Source organism: Cariama cristata, unplaced genomic scaffold (genome assembly GCF_000690535.1).
Source record: "Cariama cristata isolate BGI_N322 unplaced genomic scaffold, ASM69053v1 scaffold2650, whole genome shotgun sequence".
Taxonomy (NCBI): Eukaryota; Metazoa; Chordata; class Aves; order Cariamiformes; family Cariamidae; genus Cariama; species Cariama cristata.
The window spans coordinates 80,118-104,108 of record NW_009592861.1 but is presented as its reverse complement, the minus strand read 5'-3'; the positions used below and the strand labels follow the sequence as shown (position 1 = coordinate 104,108).

The window sequence follows — 23,991 nt, the reverse complement described above, 5'->3', positions numbered from 1 at the left end:
ATTAAGGCTATTTTTGAAGTTTTATTATTTATATTTGAAAATTTTGTTTATTACTATATTTTGGACATACTTTTCACTCTCTTTAGGGCAAACGGTACAGCATTTTAAAGTCACCCTTGTGTGTAAAGAATCAGTACTTTAACCAGTAAAATACATAACAAAATATATATTTGTCTTCTGGGGGGATTTATTCTTTATGTATATCATGTCATCTTTAAAACAATGTCTCATTAAAATATACACTTTATATTTGTTTCTGATTTCATAAATATTATTATGGTTTACTAGGAACCACCATTTTATCCACAATAAAGTCTCCTAATATACAGAGGTATAATTATAAACTTCTTTAACAATTATGAGTAAAAACAATTCTTTCTCTTAAAATTATTTTAAGGCTTGAATGACTTTACAAATTACTTGACAACATGACTTTTTTGTATTATAACTAAAATAGCATATATATGAAAACCGTGCCAGGATTATTTAAGAATTCATTCAAGAAACACAAAATGAAGTTTAGAGGCTGGTACATGTTTGGTTTAAATGAAGACTTTACTTTTTTCTGTATGTATATGAAACATCCTACAGCAGTTTTCACAAAAAAATTGTTCTTTAGGATACATGGGTAAAGTTTCTACTCCCATTCCTGCCGTGCAGTATTCTTACAAACTGCTGTTTTGCCATAGGTGTGTTTTTAGAGTATTAGAAAATTGACCAGCCTAAAGGTATGTGAAAAAAAATTCTATTTAAATACCTAATGAAGTGCTTTAGACCCCTTTGAGGTGGGAAACACCACAGTAAAAACATGCAAGAGTGTAAATTGCCTCTTTCTTGATTAATTTCATCTGCATAGCTATTTTAAGTTTGTTCTTCTAATACTTCCTCACCTTGCCTCAAACACATTGCAAATTACATGGCTAATCCACACAGACTATATCCCATTCATTCCATATTTTATTAATATTATTTCATTCCTTCATCTTCTCTCTGACTCTTTCACCAGGCTCTTAATTTCTTCTTGCTTTTAAAGCACTCAGGTTGACAATACTTATAGCATGTTCTAATCTGCCTCTTTGTGGTCTATCAAGTCAATGATCTGAAAAGCATATAATTAGGGCACTGACATGTCCAAAGGAACTGTTATGGTCTATCATGTCACAGGCATTGACCCAACAGACTGTAGCAGTTTTCGTCTGTTGGATTAGGAATCAATGTCCTAGTAACTCCCTAACTCTGTATTTATCCAGTCCACTGAATACAACACACTTAAAAATTTTCAAGTCATACTTTCTTTCAATATCCTCTAAGAGCAAAGCAGCCCGTATGAACTATTAATGAGATAATTCCTACTTTAAAAACGTTAACCAATCCTTTGTTCCCTATTTTTAGAGGAAAATCATGCATGAAAATGCATCAAAGTAATATATTTGTAATCACAGTTATTTACTATGAACTTTTATTTTTAAGTAAGAAGTATCCAAGTCAAAACTCATGCTATATAACCTGATGTAGGCTAGATGTATTAAGCAAAAAGAAAGCAAGGATACCAAATTTGACATGTAAATGTCAGAATAGATGCACTGATTTTTTTTTTAAATGATAAGTATTTAACAGCTCCCACTAGCTTCAAGAAGCAACTGGCAACAAAAGTACTCAGCATCTTTAAACCTGGAGCACTATAGGAAGCCAGGTATGTAAATCCAGGCTTCAGTCTTCCTCTACCTTCTATCTCAATTTTTGATTTCCAGCATGGATGTCAAACCAGATTTTACAGATTTTTCAGCCAAGCCTTTCCTTGTCTATGGGGATTCTTAAAATATCCCTTGATATTACAGCGAAGGAGAATGGAAATTACAGTAAAGAGAAGTAGAAGCAGGGTATGAAGAATACAAGCTTTGACATGATAAAAGTTTCATAATCGGTGTTTACCATCATTCTGGGTCAGCAGCTCTAAACTTTTTCACTCCTGTATTACCTCAGTTTTGAACTAGTAGAGTAGTTGTAATAGTTACATGGATATTACGTGAAGAGTGATATTACTCATAGGTGAATCAAGCCTTCAAATTATCAGAAAACATGTTAATTCTACTAAATGTTAGAGGAATGTATTAAAATATCAAAGTATATTAAGCAGCTTTCTAGACTTGGTAGATTATAATTTTATGAAATGTAATTGTTTGCCATGTTTTCCTACATTACTATGACTTGCTGTGTCTCCCCCCAAAAATTTTATATCTACAATATTTTAGAATGAACCATGTTTCAATCATTAGAAAGTACTCTATGCAATACATTTTTATTTCAGGAAATTCCTATCAAATTGCTCTACATGATATTCCCTGTTCATAGGATTTTAAACTCTCTGATTATTTTTTTTTCTACTATAGTCTCTTTATTCGTAATCACCCACTTTTACTTTCTAATTCCTTCACTAAAAGGTACTGTTATGGCTATAACATGAGTCATACACTCCAGTCATTCCCCAAACTGTGATCTGAGTAATGAATATGAATTATGAAATATTAACATGATGCCAGTGATCTTCTAGTTTGCCACAGATCAGATACAGACAGAAAGACATACAAGCTTAATAGGTAAATGCCCAAATCCATTACCTCTCTGTAACAGTGAAGTGAATGATTTGATTTTTATTTGCACTATTAGGGAATAAACAAGCTTTAGCTGCCATACAGGATATCCAGAAAAAAACAGACCAATCAAACATCACCACATCAAACCTCAGCTTTTGAAGAAGAGGAGTGTCAAAGATATGCTATACTATTGCTGTTACCAAAGCTAAACACAACCTTTGTACCTGGTCAGGATCCTAACTGATCTAACTGATCCCTTTCATTCTCAAAATCTGAGTAGCCTAGAATATGGCCTATACGATTCTTGCTCATGTATCACCTTGTCCCCCAAACTTCTCCATTTCTCAAGATTCAACTTGTATAGCAAAATTCAAAAAAGTTTGAAGGTTCCAGCTGGCAGTAGAAGAGTAAAGTTGTCACTATATTCTATTCTTTTTCCTCTTCCAGCTCAATTACTTTAGAAATTAAAACTGTGTATAGAAGCACTTTTTCCTAAATCTTAGAAAATATGATCATGAAATGAATGAAGTCCTACATTTTCAAGTATTTTTCCTTCTATAAAATTATTTAATGGAAAATTAAATCCTGATTGAAGATCCTATTATATTTTATATGTTCTCAAAACCTTAATTTTTAGTATATATCACTAGTAAGATCCTCAATAAGAGAAAATAATTTGAATAAACCTATAGTGGTTTTCATTGTTTATTCAGAAAATAGAAGATCTTAAATTCTACAATATACAAAAAACCCCCTCCATCTGCAAAAGCTCACATTTTCTATTTTGTGTATTTTTATGCATCATTCTAATTTTTCATTCTTTAATGAGCACATATCCAATTAAATCCAATCTGTACCTATTCTGTTTTAGGACAATCTGAGCACAAATATCAAGTATTACTCTCAACTACCTGCCCAAAGAGAAAAGGAAAACATATTAAATTATATCTCTGTAGACACTAGTACTTTGACAAAAATGAATACTCTATATAGGCACGTTAAAGATGTAGACTATTGGAATGTCAGGATTTTACTGGGAGTAAGATTTCAGATCTGGAAGATACAGCTTCCATATGACCAAATCTCCTATCTCAAATTTCATATAAAATCCTATGTATGACCACAGACCACATAACACAAACTGATAGTGAAAAAAAAAGTGTATATATATATATATATTATACTACAAAGTGTTACGTGCAAAATATTTTGGAATATGCCTAATTTACTTTTAAAAAAGATTAGGGGGAAAAAAAGGAGGTCAGCTTCCAGTGATGAGGGATCTAATCCAGACAACAAAGAAGTCAATGGGAATCTTCCCATTGTTTCTAGTGAGATTTAAATTTGACACTGTATTAGAAAAAGGGAATTACACTCAGAGCAAAATACTTCTTTACATATGTGTGTGTGTGCGTGTGCGTGTTTGTGGGTGGGTGATGGATGGGGAATGTGTGTATATATATGAATACACAATCATACATATATAAACACACATAATTATCATTGTTAATTATAAGAGGGTTAGCAAGCAGTACAAGCAAAATGACTCTGCCTTTCAGGCAAGGCTAGTTTACTATTATTAGGGTTTTGTTTTATTATACTACCATATACACTTTCATAAATATTGCTGACAAAGTTAATATGCAAGAAAGGAACATTTTTCTTACTCCGATCGAAGATGCAATAGTCAAATCATAAAACACAAAACCAATAGCCAATCAATGTGAATAAGTCTGCCCATAGGCTTAATTCAAGCAAGCCATTCACTGAGCTATGTGATGGATCTGTCAAATCCAATACAGCATTACAGACATACTAGCAACATCAAGTGAACATGCAATGACAAAATGACAATACGCGCCACTGCCATGCTTTGACTTGTTCTACCTCATAAATATAAAACTTGATGACTTTGCTAGTTTCTCTTGCTTCAGACTTGAACAGAAATCTAACAACTATATTTTTATTATTTTTTTTAAATATTACATGAAAGCTGAATAAAAGCTGTACAAATATTTTACTGACATCTGATTTAGTGTCTTTTGCACATCCTTACAATTATTTTTTCCAAACGCTCTCAGTTTAAAGACTTTGGCAGGCAAAGCTCCAGAATTGTAAAGAACATATATAGACCAGTAGGTCCCCTTTTATCAGTCATAAGAATTGGAAAATTTATCAGAAATATTTTAAATATTGGAAAGTTAAACCTGATTTTTTTGATCCATCTCTGCAAAGAACTTCAAATCTTTAAGTGCAACTTAGTATGATGATAGATCACACAGTGTAAAAATCCAATTCTAATTTTTTTTAAAGTTGTATTCAGTGATTATATTGTGTAATAAATAAAATAAAATGTACCTTATTGTTAGTTTGTTTTGTTGTTTATGTTTTACAATCCTAAGAAATTACTGGAGAAAGCTGCAAGGTATTCACCTCCATTGTGAAATTGTTTTTAGGAGTACATGATTTAAGTACAAGTCTTAACAAATACTTAGGGGTTTGCATTGATTTGTTTTGCGAGATTTCCTTGCCACCTGATTCTCCCATATATATCCGTTCTTTGCCTATTTCCAGCAATATTTCCAGCTATGACAAACAAGGATACCATTGCATTTCTTCACAATAGAGCTCTCTTACAGAGATCATTATCCATTGACTCGGTGTATTGATTCTGGAGTCCCAAATCTTTCTGTTAACCTTTATTTTTAATTTACCGAAACATGTCTCCAATCTAAAAATTTCCTCTTTCCATCTCCTGACTTAAGAAGCATGTCAAACATGGAACATTGCCATTCACCATGTATATGAGCTGTGATCAAAAAAATAAACCTTTTTTTTATTTTTTAAATTAATATGAAGTAGTATTTCCATGATATGCCACTGCTTCAATAGTACCTACTCACTGGTCCTCACTTGATTATTCTGGGCATTGTTTACACATAAACAGTAGATATATTTCATGTGTAATTAAATTAAATAGGGGCTCAAATCAACACTAAATAAGAGTAGTGTATAAGGAGATATGGAATCTTCAATGTTGTCACAGGACAGCAGATGATTATTACATTAAAAAAAAAAAGATACAAGCAGTTGTAGTGAACTATTTTCAGCACTTCCAATATTAGCAATTCACAAAAGTTGCTAAATTAAATCCATTAAAAAATGAATGAAAAGTTAACCAAATTAAGCAAACTGTAGTTGTGAGTAATCAGAGGTATCCATGTTTGCACATAGTTTCCCATATGCAAAGAAATGTTTGAGCAGATTGTTATTTGTTTTGTTCTCTGTGCTACTTTTAGGATTCCTCCATAAAGAAATTCAGTTACAATATTCGTAATTAAGACAAGAAACCATATTCATTTGGGGGAAGTAGATCGAAGATGAGGGTTAACCACATTTAAAAAGAGAAACTAAATTAAAAAAAAAAAATTCCAAAAGATATAAAATTCATTTAAGGTATTTCAATTATGCAAGCAAAGACAGGTTATTACAATTCTAATTATACACAAAGTGTATCTGAAAATTAGACATTTTTTAAAAAAATAATTAAGGGTTGTAACAACTGCATTACTACTGATGACATCTCAAGCTTCCTTTACAGCATTTAAGAGCACTATCTTCTTAGACAAATCTTTTACTTTTTTTGTCAGCATAACTCTTAGTGATGTTGACTCTCTACCCAGAGCAGAACATGTGACCAACTCATGTTTTATCTTACAGCATTTGATTTGTTTTATGAGAAGGTACATTAATTCATTATTAAAGCATTTAAAAGTCATCTTGATATTGTTCAGTTTCTCTATGTAACGTATATGTTTTCAGAAATTCATTTATTCATAGGAATAAACACCCTATAAAATGATCCAGGGACACCTGAATTATACCTGGCAAAAAAGTGACTGACCACAGGAGTTTGTTTATAGTTTTGTCCTTTCAGTTTAGTAAATTTTTAGAAGCAGCAATTGTTTTGCATTATAAGCTCACAAAAAAATACTAGAGCTGCAACATGCTAACACACCTTTGTGGAAATGAAATGAAACTACTGAGTAGCGCTTCACCTTTGTAGGTTACCCTAAGTAGAAAGAGTACATCACAAACAAAGTGCATACAGCACATATCTAGTTGATATTACTGATCCCAAATTAATAGAAAGTAACTTGCTTACCTGTCTGACACAGCATGCCTCAGCCATACATGCAAATTATTTTATTCACATAACTTTAAAAAAATATATCTTCATTACCCAGAATAAGCATTTGAAAGGCAAATACGCATGCATAGCATTGTAACATTCATACCATGGTACTTTGTTCTAAAAATACAGAATCCATGAACAGCACTTCAATCTAAGAAATAGTTCACTGAAATTTCTTAATCTGTTGTTTTCTTTAAGAAAAAGAAACATTTAAAACAATGTCTAATTTAGCATCTAAAGAAATTTTTCAATACATATTCATGACTTAAGAGATTATCTCCATGATTCCAAGAGAAATTTTTCTTATATCAGGAATTGAGAAGTGTGACCTTACTTCTCGCTGCTCTTGTGAAGCAAAATATATGCATGTATCTGTCTTTCACAATATGTATCCTCCCTTTATGACTGTATACTCTTTAAGTACTTGAAAAGTATTAAAGACAGCATAGATTTTGTTAAGGGTACAGTTTATGAAGAAAACATAAGATATTCTTTCTTTTCATTATAAAGTCATGTCCACACACTGCAAAGACTTAATTTTATGCAATTTGACAACATCCTGTTCCTACTGAAGTCAATAGCAATCTAGACATTGACTTCAAAGGAGTCCCGATTTTCATCTTGCAAGAAGATAAGGTAATTATGTGACATCGCTTTTAGTTATAGAAGTTAAGTCTTTGCACGTTTCTCTTATGCAGATCTTAATAATCTTTTATTCCTGGCATTATTTCCACCAAATGTGGTTTACATTTTGAGGATAAGAATACAGAGCAAAAGAAGAACAACTGAATTTTTTTCAGTATTTCAAAAAAATCAAACGCCTGGAAAGAAAGCAAATGGAAAAAATACTGTTTTGCCTTGGATAGTTCAATCTTAGACACAGCTCACTCTCAATTTCCATGGACTAAAACAACGTCAATGAGAATTGAGGGCACTCAATAGGTTCAGGTCCTAAATCAACTGAAATAATACTCCTAAGACGAATAATGATCTTTAGTAGCAGACCATCATGAAGCTGTACATATATTTATCTACATTGTACAAGGGTCACAGGCATTAACTGGATGATCTACAGCTTGAGAATGTGCACATCTCATGCCTGATTCTCAATTAAGGTCTAAAATCTCTCAATTTATGGCTATTCATGGATTATAATAAAACAGCCTGCTTTAGATATCACAATTTTCTGCAGAGCAACAAGACAGTTATGAGACTTCAACAAGGCAAATTTATAGAATCATCTTCAACTTCCACTGGTCAAATATTTATTAGCAGTAAATGAGGTCTTACCTGTCACTGTAGGCAGCTGCAGTGGCAGTGGCAGGCTGGGCATACCGGTAGGCAGCATAACCACCCTGAAACACAAACTCACGCTCTAACTGGATTGCTACAGCACCTTAAATAGCATTTTGCAAAATTCAGCAACTGAAAGAGTACTGTCATGCCATAAGTCCAGTTCTGGGGTTAAATACATAGGAAATATTTCAGTGAATCGTTAAGCAAAATTTATAACCACAAACTTGTACTTGTTAAGATTTGTCCCAGAGATCAGGAGAAAGCAAAGAACTGTATTCATCAACGTAACCTTTTTTACAAGACAATACTTTACTCTTCTACAACTTTTCAAGTAGCAGTTGTTCTTATGAATGAGGTGTATGTATAATAATAAAGTGATGCTGAACTTAAAAGAAAAACTGAGCTAATAATTTTTTTTTTGTACAAAATATGATTTATCACGTCTGGTTGATTAAACCTATGAATTTGTGCACTTAATTAACACTTAATGTTACATAGGTTTCCAATTTATACATAAAACTATAATGAAGCAGCAAAATTCTCTTCTTCCATGAATTAACATTCAGTTGTATGTAACAGTAATTGCAGCTGTTCAATTAAGCAAACAGGACAAACAAACACACATTTGAAAGGAATTGTGTGCAGTGATGCATTGATTATCAAACTGTGAAAACAGCAGAGCTTCCTGTTCAATGGACCACGGTGTTATATCAACCATTTCAAAATGATCTCAGCATGCCAATTAACAAATACAGGCCAGTCTCCTCAGATAACACAAACATGATTTACGTCCCAATTAGAATTCACCACCCTCTAATCCTCTGGGACAGGGGACTTCGGTATTTCCTTTCCTACCTTCCCCCACCTTAACAAAAAGTTGAATAAGAAAGTATCAGGTCAGCCAGCTTTGAATACAATTCACTCTTTTGGTAGAGCATTCACTTTAACGGATGGATTTTTTTCCTTTTTTTTCTTTTTTTTTCTTTTTTGGAAGGCTGCATTCACACAAGATATTATGCTGAAGCACGAAGAATAGGATATGATGTGTCAACCTTTACTGTAACAGTAGTACATTTTTACTGCAGGAACTTCTGTGGGGTTTCTATTTTGATTTTACAAATAAAAATTTACTCTTCAGAAAAGCCATTTCATCCACTTTTACAAGCTATTTCCCCTCCTACTTTGCTTGGTGGAATCACTTTCATCCCTAACATGTGTAAACCTTTGTTGGCTTGAAGATTTGAAGCAGGTTGGTTTTGGAAATCAATCATTCAGCTGATAACGTCACATCACCCTAAGAATAAACACATTTTACATATACTGACAGCTCATTAGAAACTCCAGGCTTTGAATTGTCAACTTACTTGAGGAACATTCTTTCTGATTGTTTCAAGTGCTCAGCCAGAGAAGAGTACATTTACATCCCCACTCCTGGTCAGCTCCCTGCCAGCAGCAATTGTGTCACACAACCACTGGAATAAGGCAGGTGCTTTCACAACGCTGTATATGCTCGCTCTTTTGCAGCAAGCTGCTTCTCTGTGCAAGCACAGAAGCACTGAGACGAAATACTTTCTCATTTTAGATCATTTGATTTTTATAAACCAATAGAAGGCTATTAGTGTCAAAAATGTGTAATAGGCACATATTGCTTGCAGGTATGCGCATACAGGCAATTGGATGTCAAATAATGTCACCAAGTGCAAACTGAGCCAGAAAACTGCGAGGCTGAGAGATGATAATGCAAGCTGCACACTTGGTCTGGCTTCTGCTACAAGGAGAAAGGTGAGAGATTATACAAATTTATCTGTTCTCCCCTCCTGGTTTTCGAGAGCTAAATATAGGAGGGTTTTTTTTCCTTTTTTTTTTTTCCCTGAGTGCTGATATGAGGGAGTACAAATGGTAAAAGTATAAAGAAGATATTAAACTTGTTTTCATGATCCAGTCCTGAAAATGTGTGTCAGACTGCAAGTCATTCTGCATTAGGACACAATTCTGTTTGTCACATGTATGACTCCTTTGCTTGTCCTGTAGTCCATTTCTAAAACCCCTTATTTAAATGTGAGAGCCACTTCACTTCAATCCAGCTATGCACAGAACTCCCACTGTGGTACAGAACTGAGAATGGGGCATCATGAGAAGTATCAATGTTTCGGTGTTCTTAACCAGACAAAAATGAGACAGGCTGTTCACATACTGACTGGTCTTAGATCTGCAGACAGTAGGCTCTGTGAGGATTGGTTTTCTTTATTTAACTCTCACTAAAAATTGGTCAGTCTGTGAAGACGGACCCTTTCTTGCTCCCTAAATATAAAGTTACATTCCTTTTATGCTTACATTTTGATTTGCTTTCATCAAAGAATTGCTGCTGAACAAAATGAAGCTCAACTTTGAGCTTTATCATTGAATTCAACAATCAGTATGACATTTGTGACAGTCCTGGAAAGACTGGGTCTAAAGCAATAAAAATAAAAAGTTATCGAAGTTATTGAATTTGCCTGAATTCTTTGGAGAACAAAAATGCAGGATGCATTTGGTCATCAGGAAAATCATAATTCCCTATCAGCTCATGTCATGATTTCATATTTTTAATATAAACTATCATATAATTATACATAAAAACATTCTTATACAAATTATTTTTATTGAGTTTGTGTTCTGCAGTTTTGGTGTCGTACGAACTTTTCTTACTGTTTTACTTCAATTATTTCAGATGATTTATCACTGCAGCAACAAAATACTTGAAGGTACACTTTATATTGGGAATCAGGATGGGAATCTGATTCAAACCCCTGAACTTTAAACTTATATGACAAGTTCTACTTTACAATTTTTCTCTGATTTTGAACTTGGCTGATATCTTAGATGAAGAATACACTAGTAATGTTCACTACATATAAATCTGTTGAGTAATATATTAAATATTTATCTTCATGCCTTAGACGAGGTTGCAAAAGAAAATGTTTAGAACAAAATTATGAAAATTATATTATGAATAAATTACATAATAATAAATAACGATTTTCAGTTCCTATGTTTTTGAAATTTTTTCCCCCTCACTCCATACATTCAAACAGAAAGTACCTGTTATACTTCAAATTATTATTTTGAAAATTCAGCTGAAATAATAAATTCCGCTAAAATAATAAAAAAATGTCTACTGCCTTATCTGTGCTCCCATATTTGCTACTTTCAAATATCAATGTTACAGCAGCTTAAGTTGTCTTAAAAAATTAAGTATAGAGTCAATACACTCGCAGTCCAAATATAGAGGTCTGTCTCACTGGCATAAAGTACTGAACAGAACACTCACAACAGTAACTGTTGCATTTCATGGGATATGAAGCATATCTGTGATTTTGTGATAGAATATGGAAAATAAAACACAACTGGTACACTATTCTTATCATTTATACACACAAAATCAATTTTCTCACATAATTATTTGAGTATTAGTATGATTTTACAAGCATCTACATTCAGCATAATGAGTTTTTTTCCATCAGTCAGTATCTCATACCTGTGGTAACTTATTGCCATACACAGGCTCTTGCAATACTGCTCTATAAAGAAACAGAAATGTAATGATTTGAATGAGTAACGAAAGAAGGATGGAAAGATGTAAGGAAGGAATTTAGACAATTTCCCCAGAGCCGCTCATTACAATTTTCCTTTCAATGTTTTATACATCTCTGTGGCTCAGGCAAATTGAAAAAGAGCAGTGAGATCCGTCAAAGATCAGTAGCCAATTGTTACAGAGAAATCTTAAATTTAGAAAGTAATCGCAGAAATTTTAGATAATATACAATAAAATGGAAATGAACAGAAAATCAAATGCATCTGAATTATTAAATAAAGTCTGTATATCTGTAGCAAGAATAATTTCCACCAAAATGAGTTATACAAATGCACATCTATGGGTTACAAACCATGTATATGCGGGTGCACCTCCTCCTAAAATACTCAAATTTTTTTTTTATCTTGATCTCAGATGTACTGACAGCGTTTATTGTAGATACAGATAAACTAAGTGACTCTAAACGATAGGTATTTTTTCCGTTAGTTTTTCCTATTACTAACATATTTAAAATTCTATGTGAATGTCGAGAATTATTTTTCCTCAATTTTTACTTCCTATACTTCCTTTCACTCAAGGTTCTCAAAGTATTTTGTGAACATAAATGAATCAAGGTTCAAAATCTTATCTAGTATTGAGATTTATACCTGCCTTATTAGCTACAAATAGAGGAATGGGATTTAAAATGGCATGAGTTATACCCAGCCCTGCAGAATACAGAAGGCAATAGCAGTAATTTCCTCTTCCTCCACTCATACGATATTGAGGTTTAAATGGTATTTGTTCTGCTCAGAGAGTAAAACTTTGACTGGGAGAATTAAAACTAAAATATCCAGCACCTCTCTGTGCTGGCTCAACTTCTGGAACAAGCCTATGTAAAAGGTTCATGTCGTTTCTATGTTGTGTTCCCAGAGGGATCTGTTGCCTCAGAGAAGTTCTTGGTAATACAGTCAAACTGACGTGATCTGTGCTAATTCCAATCAAATACAATCACCAGGATTGACCTAGTAGTTTTTTGAATGTACTGTTTGTATCACAAATAAAGCTCAGAGAGATGAAAAGACATTTCATTACTAGATCTCAAAACTTTTTAAAAGGTATCATGGAGTGTCCCACCACATGGAGCCCTAGGAGGAACAACCCACTGCTCCTTCGGGACTCTTTTGCCCTTGTAAAAGTAATTTCTCCACTTCTCATTCTGTTTCTGTGAGTCACAGGAAATGGCACATCCTTCCATTTACACATACACACAAACCCCATTGGTACTTAATAGAAAGACTTCAGTGCTAACTGCAAATCCTTGCTTTTCACAGGAGAACAGTGCCTTTCAGGGTATCTGATTGCATCGATGGACTTCTACCTGGTATCAAGGGAATGCTGCTTACTTTTTCCTTGGGAAATCAAGATGTACTCCACCCTCGATACCATCCTACCTTTGAGCTCAAGGAATCTCATTCCATACCCCTGATCACAAAATTATGCCTTATTCATGATTGGCGGCTCAGAAAAAAATCTTAAACCTATGTACTTATATATTGTCGTGGACTTTCACCAGTTGCAGTATCACAGATCCAGAATCCTGAGAACAGGTTAGAAAAATCTCACTGTGACGGGTAAGACTGACGAATGTACACGCTTAAACCATATTACCAAGGGACTTCTGAAGCTGGTGATGACAGAGTTCGGAAGTTTCTCATATTTCTTAGCCTCCCCACGTTTTAGGTGTGGATTGAAGACTGACATGTTCTGAAAACATTCTTTATGACAATGGTAAAAAAAAAATAACAGACGTAAGATAAAGCAGAGCAACACTGTAGAGCTATCATTCTAACTGCGTATTTCTGTGTCTGTTGCTATTTTTGCTTCATTTTATGGAGTGTATTTTCTTATTCTCACATGTGTCGATCTTCATCTAGGAACTTCTATATTTGCTGGCAGGCAACCTTAATTCTCTTTTAATGACTTTTTCTCTTAGTGAATCAATACTTAATTTTAAAAGGTCTTCCTTACTTCCGAATCATCTCCTTTATTTTTCCTACTCAAAGGCACATTTAAAAAGGAATTCAATAGCCTAACTATTTCAGAAGCATTATTACGTTCCATATAGAACTATATGAAATATAGAATATATTACATCTAGAATCATGGCTGTTGATTTTTCATTTTAGACTGTACTTTCCACCAATTTTTATATTCCTATTGTCTTCTATTCCTCTGGTTAGTATTAAGCAGCTCTGACTATTTGCTGTTCTGGGTTCACCCTGCAGTTTTTACCCAACCGGTACCTTTCTGTGTCTTCCCTCCTTCCTTTCCACAAAATCTAGCTCTCAAAGGCTATATTGGTAGCTAGCTATGAAAAGATTAGCATGGTCCATATTACTGTTGGTACTCCGTGTAACCATATCAGAATGAAACCCATTCCGATATACTTGTTAATGCATATTTTTGGTCTGGCTTTTCAACACGGTGTTCCTTTTGTTTTGCTTTCTGTGGTATTTTTAAGAGTCCTTTCTCTCCAATCTACTATTAAAACCTATATTGTTAATTTTTTTTCTCCTTTTTTTTCACAAAGCATTTGTTCTTTCAAAAGCTTCAGCTCTGCACTTAAAATGAAAGGATAAGTAGAACTATGTCATAATCAATTGGGATTTAATAAATAACTCGGTCTGCTGCAAACTAATACACTAAGAGCTAATACACTGTGAATTGCAAGGTTTCTTTTGATTTATGTCAGTTCTCTCTCTCCCCCCCCCGCCCCCCCAAATGTTTTATATGCAAGAAAGAACAAATGTGAAGAAAAATGAATTATAAAATAAGAAGCTTTTTACATTATAAAAAAAAATCAAACAGATTTCCAGAAGAGTGTTTTAATTCTGTCAACTGCTGTAAAGGTAAACATTCTGCTGCATTAAGAGAACTAAGAAATGTAATCAGGAATACAAGGCTGCAACCGAGTGAAAACCAATGCCCCAGTATAGTTATTCCATTTTCTAATGCACGTGACTATTCCAGGCAACAAAACTGAGGCTAGACTAGAAATTAGTAATTTCTTCAATATGTTCCTCATTGAAATAACTTTCCATTTGGAAACAAAATGTTAAAGTCTGTGAGAAGGTGTGAGGCCACCTAAAAATAATATTGTCAATCAGCAAAAGAGATATTCCTGGTTTTCAGCAGCAGTGGGTTCCAAAACTATGAACTGTTACATTAACATTTAGTTCCCACCTATGCCATCACATCAAGCAATCCTGAGAAAGATGTCTTGTTGCATTTCAGATTTTTGGGTTGGTAAACTGAGCAAAATGGATGTCACATTCTTTTGACAGTTTGAAGAAATATGAAAATTGGAAACCACACGTGAAGAAATTCCACACTGTACCACGTATCCTATACAGCTCAAAAATTCAGCAGCAATGTGTTTAGGTGAGATTAGAGCAGCATACTACACTTGAGTAAGCTTTTGGCAAATGGGTGATTCTTACGTGTTGTAACAAGTTACTGATAGTATGTTACTGATAAAATCACTAAGTACCTAAGTACAGTAAGTACATAGCGAGAGAAAATTTTAATCCATTCTAATTTACTTTAAATATATTTTTAATCTACACAAATGAATTTTCAGGTAAGTATCAGCCTCTTTCTACCTCTATCAGAAAAACAAAACCATCCATAAATTCAAATTGTTTTCCTTCTTTATATAAAACTTATTAAAAAAAAAAATCTGTTCCCTTGGAAATAGTTCTAAAAGATTGCTGATAATGAAATACAAGGAATGTTTTCTAGCACTGCCTATTGAATTTTTAATACTCATACCAATTTCAGCTCATCCACCTCTTTGTACCTCAACAGAGGCAGTACAACAGAAATGAAACAGGTTAGAGAAAGCTGTCTGGTGAAACAAAGATGATGCCTGTACCTTAGGACCAGATTGCTTTATCAAAATAATAACAAATGTGAAAGATTCCTGAGTATCAGTAAAATATTTCACATCTACACATAGGATATAAGAATTAATTATTTTGGAAGAGTGAAATTCAGCCTCAACCACCTGAAACCTCTTGCACACTCAGACATAAGTAGCCTCTTTGTATACATTCAAGGTAAAAACTTCAATATTGGTAAGAAACTTAAAAAAATATTATTTAAAAGGAAATTGCTGACCAATGAGGTGAAGTACGTAATGATGGATCCAGGGCTATAAATCCTTACTAACAAATATAACGATGGTCTCTACCCATTTCATTTAAATTGAAATAAGTCGATTTCTAAAAGAGCAGATGGAAGTCTGCTCAGATTACAGACAATACATAGCCATATCACAAACTTACTATGTAATTGAACTCTACTATCACCATGGCACTTACGCATACCCAGTGTTGCCTGGATTTGGGAAATCTGTATCTCTCCATAAAGTATTTCCATACTCCAGGTATTAATAATACTCAGCTTGCCTTGATCTTTAAAAACGAGCTTTTGGAGATTTGCAAAAGAACGTTTCTGCTTTGTTTTTATTTTTTCTTTGAACTTCAATTTTGTGGAGATGCCCCTCCACACATGCACACACGTTTTTCACATTTTTTTGCATTCATTCAGCATTTGATTGAAGAGTTAATTCAGCTCCACTGAACAATGATAGATGTAATGAACAGAAAGGTCTTCCAATGTGAGAGATATTCTTCTCAATTCTTTCTGACAGGCAAGGGATGGTAAATAGACAAAACAGAGTCAAGCTAGGCAGCAAACTTGTAAAAAGAATGACTCTGGTAATGTACAAGGACAGCATGCACATCAATGAATACTTACATAAATGTCTGCACCATAAAATCCATCCTGGTATACAACACTGCAAGGATGCACACACAAAGAAAAACATCCATATTAGTGCATTTCCACATGCAAATGCCACCAACCCCTGCACAGCTGAGGTTAGTCTTGTCACAAGAACAGAGGGAGGGGGGAAGGAAGGCACTCTTCACATTGGTTAAGGAGGTTGGTAGTAATTATCAGAAGTGAAACTGTACCAAATACATCTTATAAAGTATGCCAAGTGCTTAGTCAAAGAAAGGCAAAGCACGGCAGGATTGGAAACTAGTTTTCATAAGGTTTTGAGTGGTTTTTGGTTTTGTTTTTTAAGAAACAACATATTGGCAGCATTTTTTCTATAAAAACTTTCAGTGGGCCAATCCTAAAGTCAGTTTTAATACATTAGCAAAATGCTATCACTTGAACTACTACTTTCTTGTCCTGCAGTTATATCAATACCTCTGAAACAAAGCAGTAGTTGTCATTACTTAGATGGAAAACAAAAGGCAGCATAAGTTTATATGGTGAGAGGAATGTGTGAAATAATTATGCTGGTGGTATTCTACCCATTGGGTCAAAGCTCAATACCTCAATGTACACAGACATGAGAGTATTCATAGGCACTCCATTGTTAGCTTGATACACATTTTCAGTAGTGACAACAGGTCTCTTAAGAATGTCATGGCGTTATTGTTATAAAAAAACGTATTAATCTTCCTCACTTTATCATTTTACAACTTTGGCGAATATGCCAATGGTCCTGAGCTTCCCTGCAGTTTTGGTCGGATACACTACTACTACTTATCCAAAAAAATGTGGTATTGTTATATTGCTGTTAACAGTTTACTCAGAGACTGCTGCATTTCAGCTAAGCTAAATCATCAGTGTAAATAGTTCAAATTTTAGATTATAAACCCTTCAGGAAAATGACACAGTATGACAAAGATGGTTTAAATGATTACACTAAATAAAAGTGGAACTACACAACAGTGGCCTATCAATTACACACATTACGTAAGTCCTGCATTTTTACATTCATTTGGCAGTTCTGCAACTTAAAATGTGTATTTCCAATATCAGAATCAACCCAAGCTGTTTCAAGAGCTAAATATGAGAGCACACAATAGGTTTTTTGCAACAATATTTTCAATTTAGGAATACTATTATCTAGGAATAATAGTTATTACCAAGTTGCTAGCCTAAGTTGTTTTGCAATTCCAAGAAGATTTTTCATGTCAGAAATATAACTGATCTATTGAGGTCAATGACCAAAACCCATAGGGCTTAGCTAGTATGTGTCTAAGTCAGAATCACTTGAGAAAATCATAAATATGCATACATGCACACAAACCATGTTGATAAAAACACATTGATGATAAAAGTTTGCTATGGAATAATAATGTGGGAAAACTTGGCTCCACTTAAATCTTAGCGTCTGCCATTTACTTCAGTAAGGTCAGACCTTTATTCATGCATTTTCTATTTATGATGTCTGCAGAGCAAAATATGCCAAACCTGGTCTACATTGGTACCTTTCAGAGAGCTTGCTATTTACATTGCAGTGTACCTTTGTTCTGGTATTGATATTCTGATTATTTTACAACATTACGTGTTTTTCTTATACCTCTTTGCATGTAAGAAATAAAACAGTCCATATGAATGTGAGCTAGAAGCACACAATCGTGCACAACATGGCAGGAGATGATATACAAATGATACAATGTTTGCTGAAGATGGAGGCCCCACAGCCACAACCCTCAGCTCCTCATATCCCTGTGCCGCTCATGCTGGGAGGAGGTGGAGGAGTTGGGAATGAAGGAGTGAAGGTCAGCCTGGGAAGGAGGGGCGGGGAGGGGGGGAAGGTGTTTTAGGTTCTGTCTTTGTTTCTAACCATCCAACTGAATTATAATAGGTAATAAATTAAATTAATTTTCAAGTCAAGTCTGTCTTGCCCATGATGGTAATTGGCAAGCAATCTCTCCGTCTTTATCTCAACCCAAGAGCTTTTCCATCTTACTTTCTCCCCCTATAACTCTTGAGGAGGGGGAATGAGAGTGCAGCTGGGTGAGGGTCTGGCAGCCAGCCAAGGTCAACCCACCACAGTATAAGTTAAAACATACTACTTTCTACTAATATTAAACATTGCTATTCAGAAAAAAATGCTTTTGTGAGAATATATGCCAGAAAGAGGACCTTTTTTCTTCCTCCTCTTGGTGATCTGTGCATATACAGTGAAGATGTCGCAAGATGAATAGGGGCTGATTTGTTTTTAATTCCCAAATGCAGCTGGTTGTAATCTTGGATAGGTTACTGTATTCACTTAGGCCTTCGTTTTACAGATACTGCTCAGTCATGTACAGACAGGAACTTATTTTGAATTCTAAATATGCAACTGCTTGATAAATATTATACCAAAGGAAGTACCCAACACTAAAATGAGACAGGAATGCATAATTCCATCATTAAACGTGGTTAGTATTAAGGCAAAGTAAACAGAATCAGGCAAATGACTGTAACACTCCCAAGCAGGACATGCACTATGAAAAGATATCAGCTAATTTTATCTTATTTCCACCACATGGTCTTGTAGTATGATAGTGATCTTAAATATAAAACATTCTGCTTCTTTTGAAGTTTTAAGAAAAGTAATTCTTCACACTTTTATAGATTTTTTTCAGAGAATATTTTCTCTATTCACTGTCCTTGTCACTTGTTGACTCCTGTTACTGAATCTTACCATTGGAGTCAAATGTATTTTCTAACAGCACCCTTCATGAGAAGGAGAAAGTGTAAAACACCAAGAGCTATGTTTTGCTCGTGTGCTTTTCTTTCCTTCAGTACATAATTTTCCAAAGGGTAATTTGCTTGGTTTATCATCCTCTTTTCTCTCTCTGAAGCTGTAGGCAAAGAATAGATGATAAGTCTCAAGCATGGGAAGAGACTGAATGCATCACACGGGGACCCACCTCACCACAGCTTCTTTTACACTTTATCTTCAAAAAATTGTCTTGGCAGACAGGCAAATCTTGAGTACCCTGTAAACCAACACAGGGTCTGGAAATAGCCACGTTACTGAAACATGAATTACTTCACCCAAGAGTGGATGATATGTTAATGCGCTACCTGGAGGCATTAAAATATGAACAACAAATTTGGGGGATTTATTCAGTTGTATTTTATGATTTTATTCTGCTAAGGAAACCTCAGAGAAGAGAGAAATCTTGATTTAATACGAAAACATGCATCTAAATAACATTATATGTGGCAATCATTTTCTCAAATGATTTTTCTATAAATATGAAACTGTTTTCTCACCAACTATTACACATCTGTTTTGCATGGTTTTAGTGCTTTATTTTAGTCTCTGTGTCTTATAATCATTTTTTGTAACTATATTAAGACAAACTCTTTACTAGTTTAGATTCCACCTTTATAATATCCTGGGAGGACTACATCTGTCTTCATTATCATTTTTCTATCCTCATCTTTCAAAAGGATTGGGTTGAATAATCTATCAATGACATAAGAAGACAGTTGACTGCACAAACCTTAGTTCAGTAACTTCATAGCAGCTGAGCATATATGGCCCTCAGCCATACACACAATCTGCACAAGTTAACATAAATAACGTAAGGCAGATGAAGTGCATGGAGTGATTGATTCAGCATAACAAACGGGCATTGCAATCGTGATTTCATTCATTGCAGTAGGAATCATGGTTACAGTTTCCTATTTCCCCTCCATCACAACTAAGAGAAAGCACCTGAGGAACAAAAGTTCTCTGTTTTCTGATTGCTGGTAGGGCCGCCTTCACTGTCCAAGACATATTTTCCATTTTTCACCTTAGAAATCACCTTTTATATGAAGACCTCATGAAACAAATAATAGAAAAGGTGCAACTACAACCTTATTTAAAATAAAGAAAAGACTGGGAATTAAAGTAACACCTTTCAACACTCTAATAACACAACTTTCACTGTTGTAAATACAAAACTGAAATTCTTGTATGAGGCTGTTACAACTTTTTAGAATGTTCTCTAATAATTCCAGGTTCTTGTCTTTCCAGTTTCAACATTTTCTGCCACTAACAAGTTATATTAGCTTCTCTGGAAAATTAATTGAGGGCATTGCTGCAGAGAACAAAGCTGGAAGACATAAATCACTATGCGCTGGCAAAACACATTTTTTGTTCTAACAATTGCACATATATATAAAGCACAGAGTCCAAAGTAAGAGGAAGTTTCTGTGAGCCCAAAGAAATGTATTGGAAAAAAACATAACCACTTTGGTAGATGTAGTAGCTTATATTAATTATCCTTCCTTCGTAAATTCAGAAAAAGGTGTTGGAAAATAAAGCTTCTTTCTCATTTTGAATCAGTTAGAATGTAGCACTTCAAAACAATTATTTTAACAAAGGGGAACAGTTTCTGAACAGTCTGTTACTTCTCCACCCTCCCCAACTTCACAATTTTATTTAGGGTTGGGGTTTTTTTATTATTCTTCTTTTCAAAGAGAAAAAAAGCATATTGCTATCCCCTGTTTTCCCAGGGAAGACACTAGAAGGGGAGATACGGACTGAAACCTAATTCTCTGTCAGCTTCATCAGAACCAGAAGGAGCAGAGGGGAAACGTGAAGACAAAGTCACCACACACTAAACTTGTGAAGAACTTGAGGCAAATGATGCTGGAATAGAAGGGCTTCTCATTAGTTTTACTAATAGCACTATCTGCTACTAATATCTGCTAGACTACCAGATATACAGCAACATTAGCTTTTGTTGACCATAGTATAAAGATAGAGCATCACATTCATGATGTTTTACTATTTGGCAAATGATTTTCAAGAATGCTGGGGTACTAGTTGCTGCACAGTTCAAAAGCAATTGCAAGTATCAAAATCAAATCACCTGCTTTTTGTAGTTTGCCAAAGGGAACAAAAACTGCTTCTTTATCCTTTCTTTTGGCAATATAAGTACTGCCAACTGCATCCAAAATCTTTCACAAGAGTACCTTTACTAGGAGTTTCAGCTTTATTAGGACATTTCTTACATCATCAGTAGGCACTTTGTCAATAAAATAGATAATCCTAGAAAGACACAGCTCAAGCCAAGAAGACATTGTTTTTTACACTGATGTCTTTTTATATATAGATATAATTTTAAAATTATTCTGTACAAAACACTACCTAGTATCCAGAGAGAAGCCTGCAAGAAAGGTCATAGAAGCATGGAAGCTGTCCCAAGAAAGAAGATATGAAAGGAATTTAGTCAGCTTAAAATAGTAACTGCTTCGCTCCTCAACCAAGTCACCAATCTTGCTGTGGAGTTCCGGGGGATAAGCAGGCCATAGCTCATAGCTCCACAGCTACATCCTCTCTTACTGAGAGGCTCTCATCTCCATGCACCTCTCATGCCATACACAACATGACCATCTCTTGCTTCTCTTCCTCCTGCAGCATAGTGTTGAAGCTGAGCTCTCCATGCAATGTAGATCTCCAAACTCTTTCATTTTCTGCATTCAGTTTTCTCACACAAATGAAACTTTACCCCCTAATTTCAGTTTCAGTAGGTTTTTATGGTACATAAAGAAATTATACATATGAAGTTATGAGTAAACTGCACATTGTAGTATTTCAAGGCATTAGAAATGATGCCACAGGTGCTAAAGACAACGTATGTTCCATGAGCTAATAAACAAGACACTACCTCAAGGAATTAGTGAAATGCCTCACTCACAAGTAAAGGAGCCATTAATTATTTATGTAGTGCTACGTACCTCATGAACACTGATTTCATTTTTAAATGACACATTTTAAAGCATGTGTGCTGTTCTTTGATTTATAAGAAAACAATGTCCTTAAATATGGCTACAATCAACAATTTTCCTCAAACCTAGCAAAGTCTGCCATAGTTGCTGTTTCCCAGCAACGATGGGGCACAGCAGAAGAGAGCTTTCCACATGAATCACACTAATTTGTTTTGCCTAATGACCACAAGATCTTCTAGATTTCCTTACAGCCTGGGACTCATTGCCATTTCTTAACTTTGTTGATAAACAGTTTCTAAGAAAAGGTCACAGTCATTATCCAACAGGATACCAGCAAACAGGAACAACAGATTTAAGGGACACTGAACAGAAAGGTGGCTTTTGTTACAGAGCAGGGATTCCTGAGACAGGCTGCTGAGATAAACACTAAAAGCAGCATGTCAGACTAGTCTAAGAAATACATGTTCTCAGCTTTACAGTTGATTTCCAAATTTAAAGCAAAATGACTCAGTTTCAGTTCCAAAACTTTGTAATATAAACAAGTAAGTGTGAAGAAGATTATTTCAGATCACATATTATATTTTATTTCAGTAATAGGCTTTCTAAGGTTAATGAAATAAAAGGAAATTAAAAAGGTAATTTCAAACTTCAGTTTTATATTTTAAACTTACATGTGGGTTCCTTTTTAAAAGGAAAAGTAATGTTTTTCTAACTAAACATTGCTGGAATTTAATGTAAATTTATAATTCAAATTATATCTGTCATTATACAAACTAAATGTGGGGGCTTTTTGATGATTGAAAATATTTTAGTATGAAACTGCTTGGCTCTAAGGCTGGCCTCCTTCATTGAGTGAAAAATGAGAAATTGCTACCAAATGATTTGCAAATTAGCCTTCAAAGCTTTTTCCATTTTTCTTATCAGCAAATCATATTCCAAGTTGTTTGCTTCCTTCTGTAAGTTGATTCATTCTCTGTGATCTCTTTATTATCTCTGTAATTTTCCATGACTCCTACTCCCATTGTGACTGAAACCCACATTCTTATATTTTATTTTCATTAAGGATTTTTTCTGATGAAGATTGCTGTTTGCTTCTTTGATAGGTCAGTGTACATAATGAGTGAGCACAGAACAAAGCATTGCAAAGAAATTCCAAATTGTATTATTGTATCAATGAAGTTACTAGCACAAGATCTAATACACTAGACCAAAGAAATTATTTCAGAATAAAGCTTTATTAATCCAACTGTGGATCAGTGCAACAGAGGTATGTATTATTTCTGCACTGATCCATGAATTACAAAATTTGGAAATTTGTTTTGCGCATTGGAAAGCAGTGCCTTATTAGAGAGCATAGGTGGATGGAGAAAATTAAACCTGACTAGTATCTGAACTAAGACCTATCTAAATTAAGACAAAGCTTACAAACTGAAAACTTTTGCAGAGTCAGATTGTGTCAGAAAACATACTGACTGGCAGGGTGAGCCCTAGATGACCAGGGGTTCATCTCAGACAGCTGGAAGTCATCAGATGATCATCGAGAAGATCTCATCATCAATGAGAAGATGTGACTTAATGACGCAATGCATGGTTCCCTCTGAAGTCAGTTTTAAGGACAGGTCATGAAGGTAATAGGTGAGATCTGTCCAATCTAACTGTCAAACTACCCTGCAGAAGAATGTAAGAGTGCTCAGCTGACCTCTTGGAACCCAGTTCCGAAACACTGCTGAGCCTGACTGCAGTGCAAAACTTCCATATTAACT

The 23,991-nt window shown here is 34.5% G+C and overlaps 1 protein-coding gene across 1 annotated transcript in view; it reads right to left on the bottom strand.

Moving 5' to 3' along the window:
* RBFOX1 (RNA binding protein, fox-1 homolog (C. elegans) 1) overlaps positions 1-23,991 on the bottom strand; it is a gene marked incomplete at its 5' end in the record, with an annotated part of 102,290 nt that overhangs the window by 24,258 nt on the left and 54,041 nt on the right. The window contains 2 exons of the mRNA XM_009698766.1: positions 8,080-8,144; positions 16,463-16,502. Of these exons, the coding sequence (XP_009697068.1) occupies positions 8,080-8,144; positions 16,463-16,502 (105 nt within the window). The remainder of the gene's footprint in view (positions 1-8,079; positions 8,145-16,462; positions 16,503-23,991) is intronic.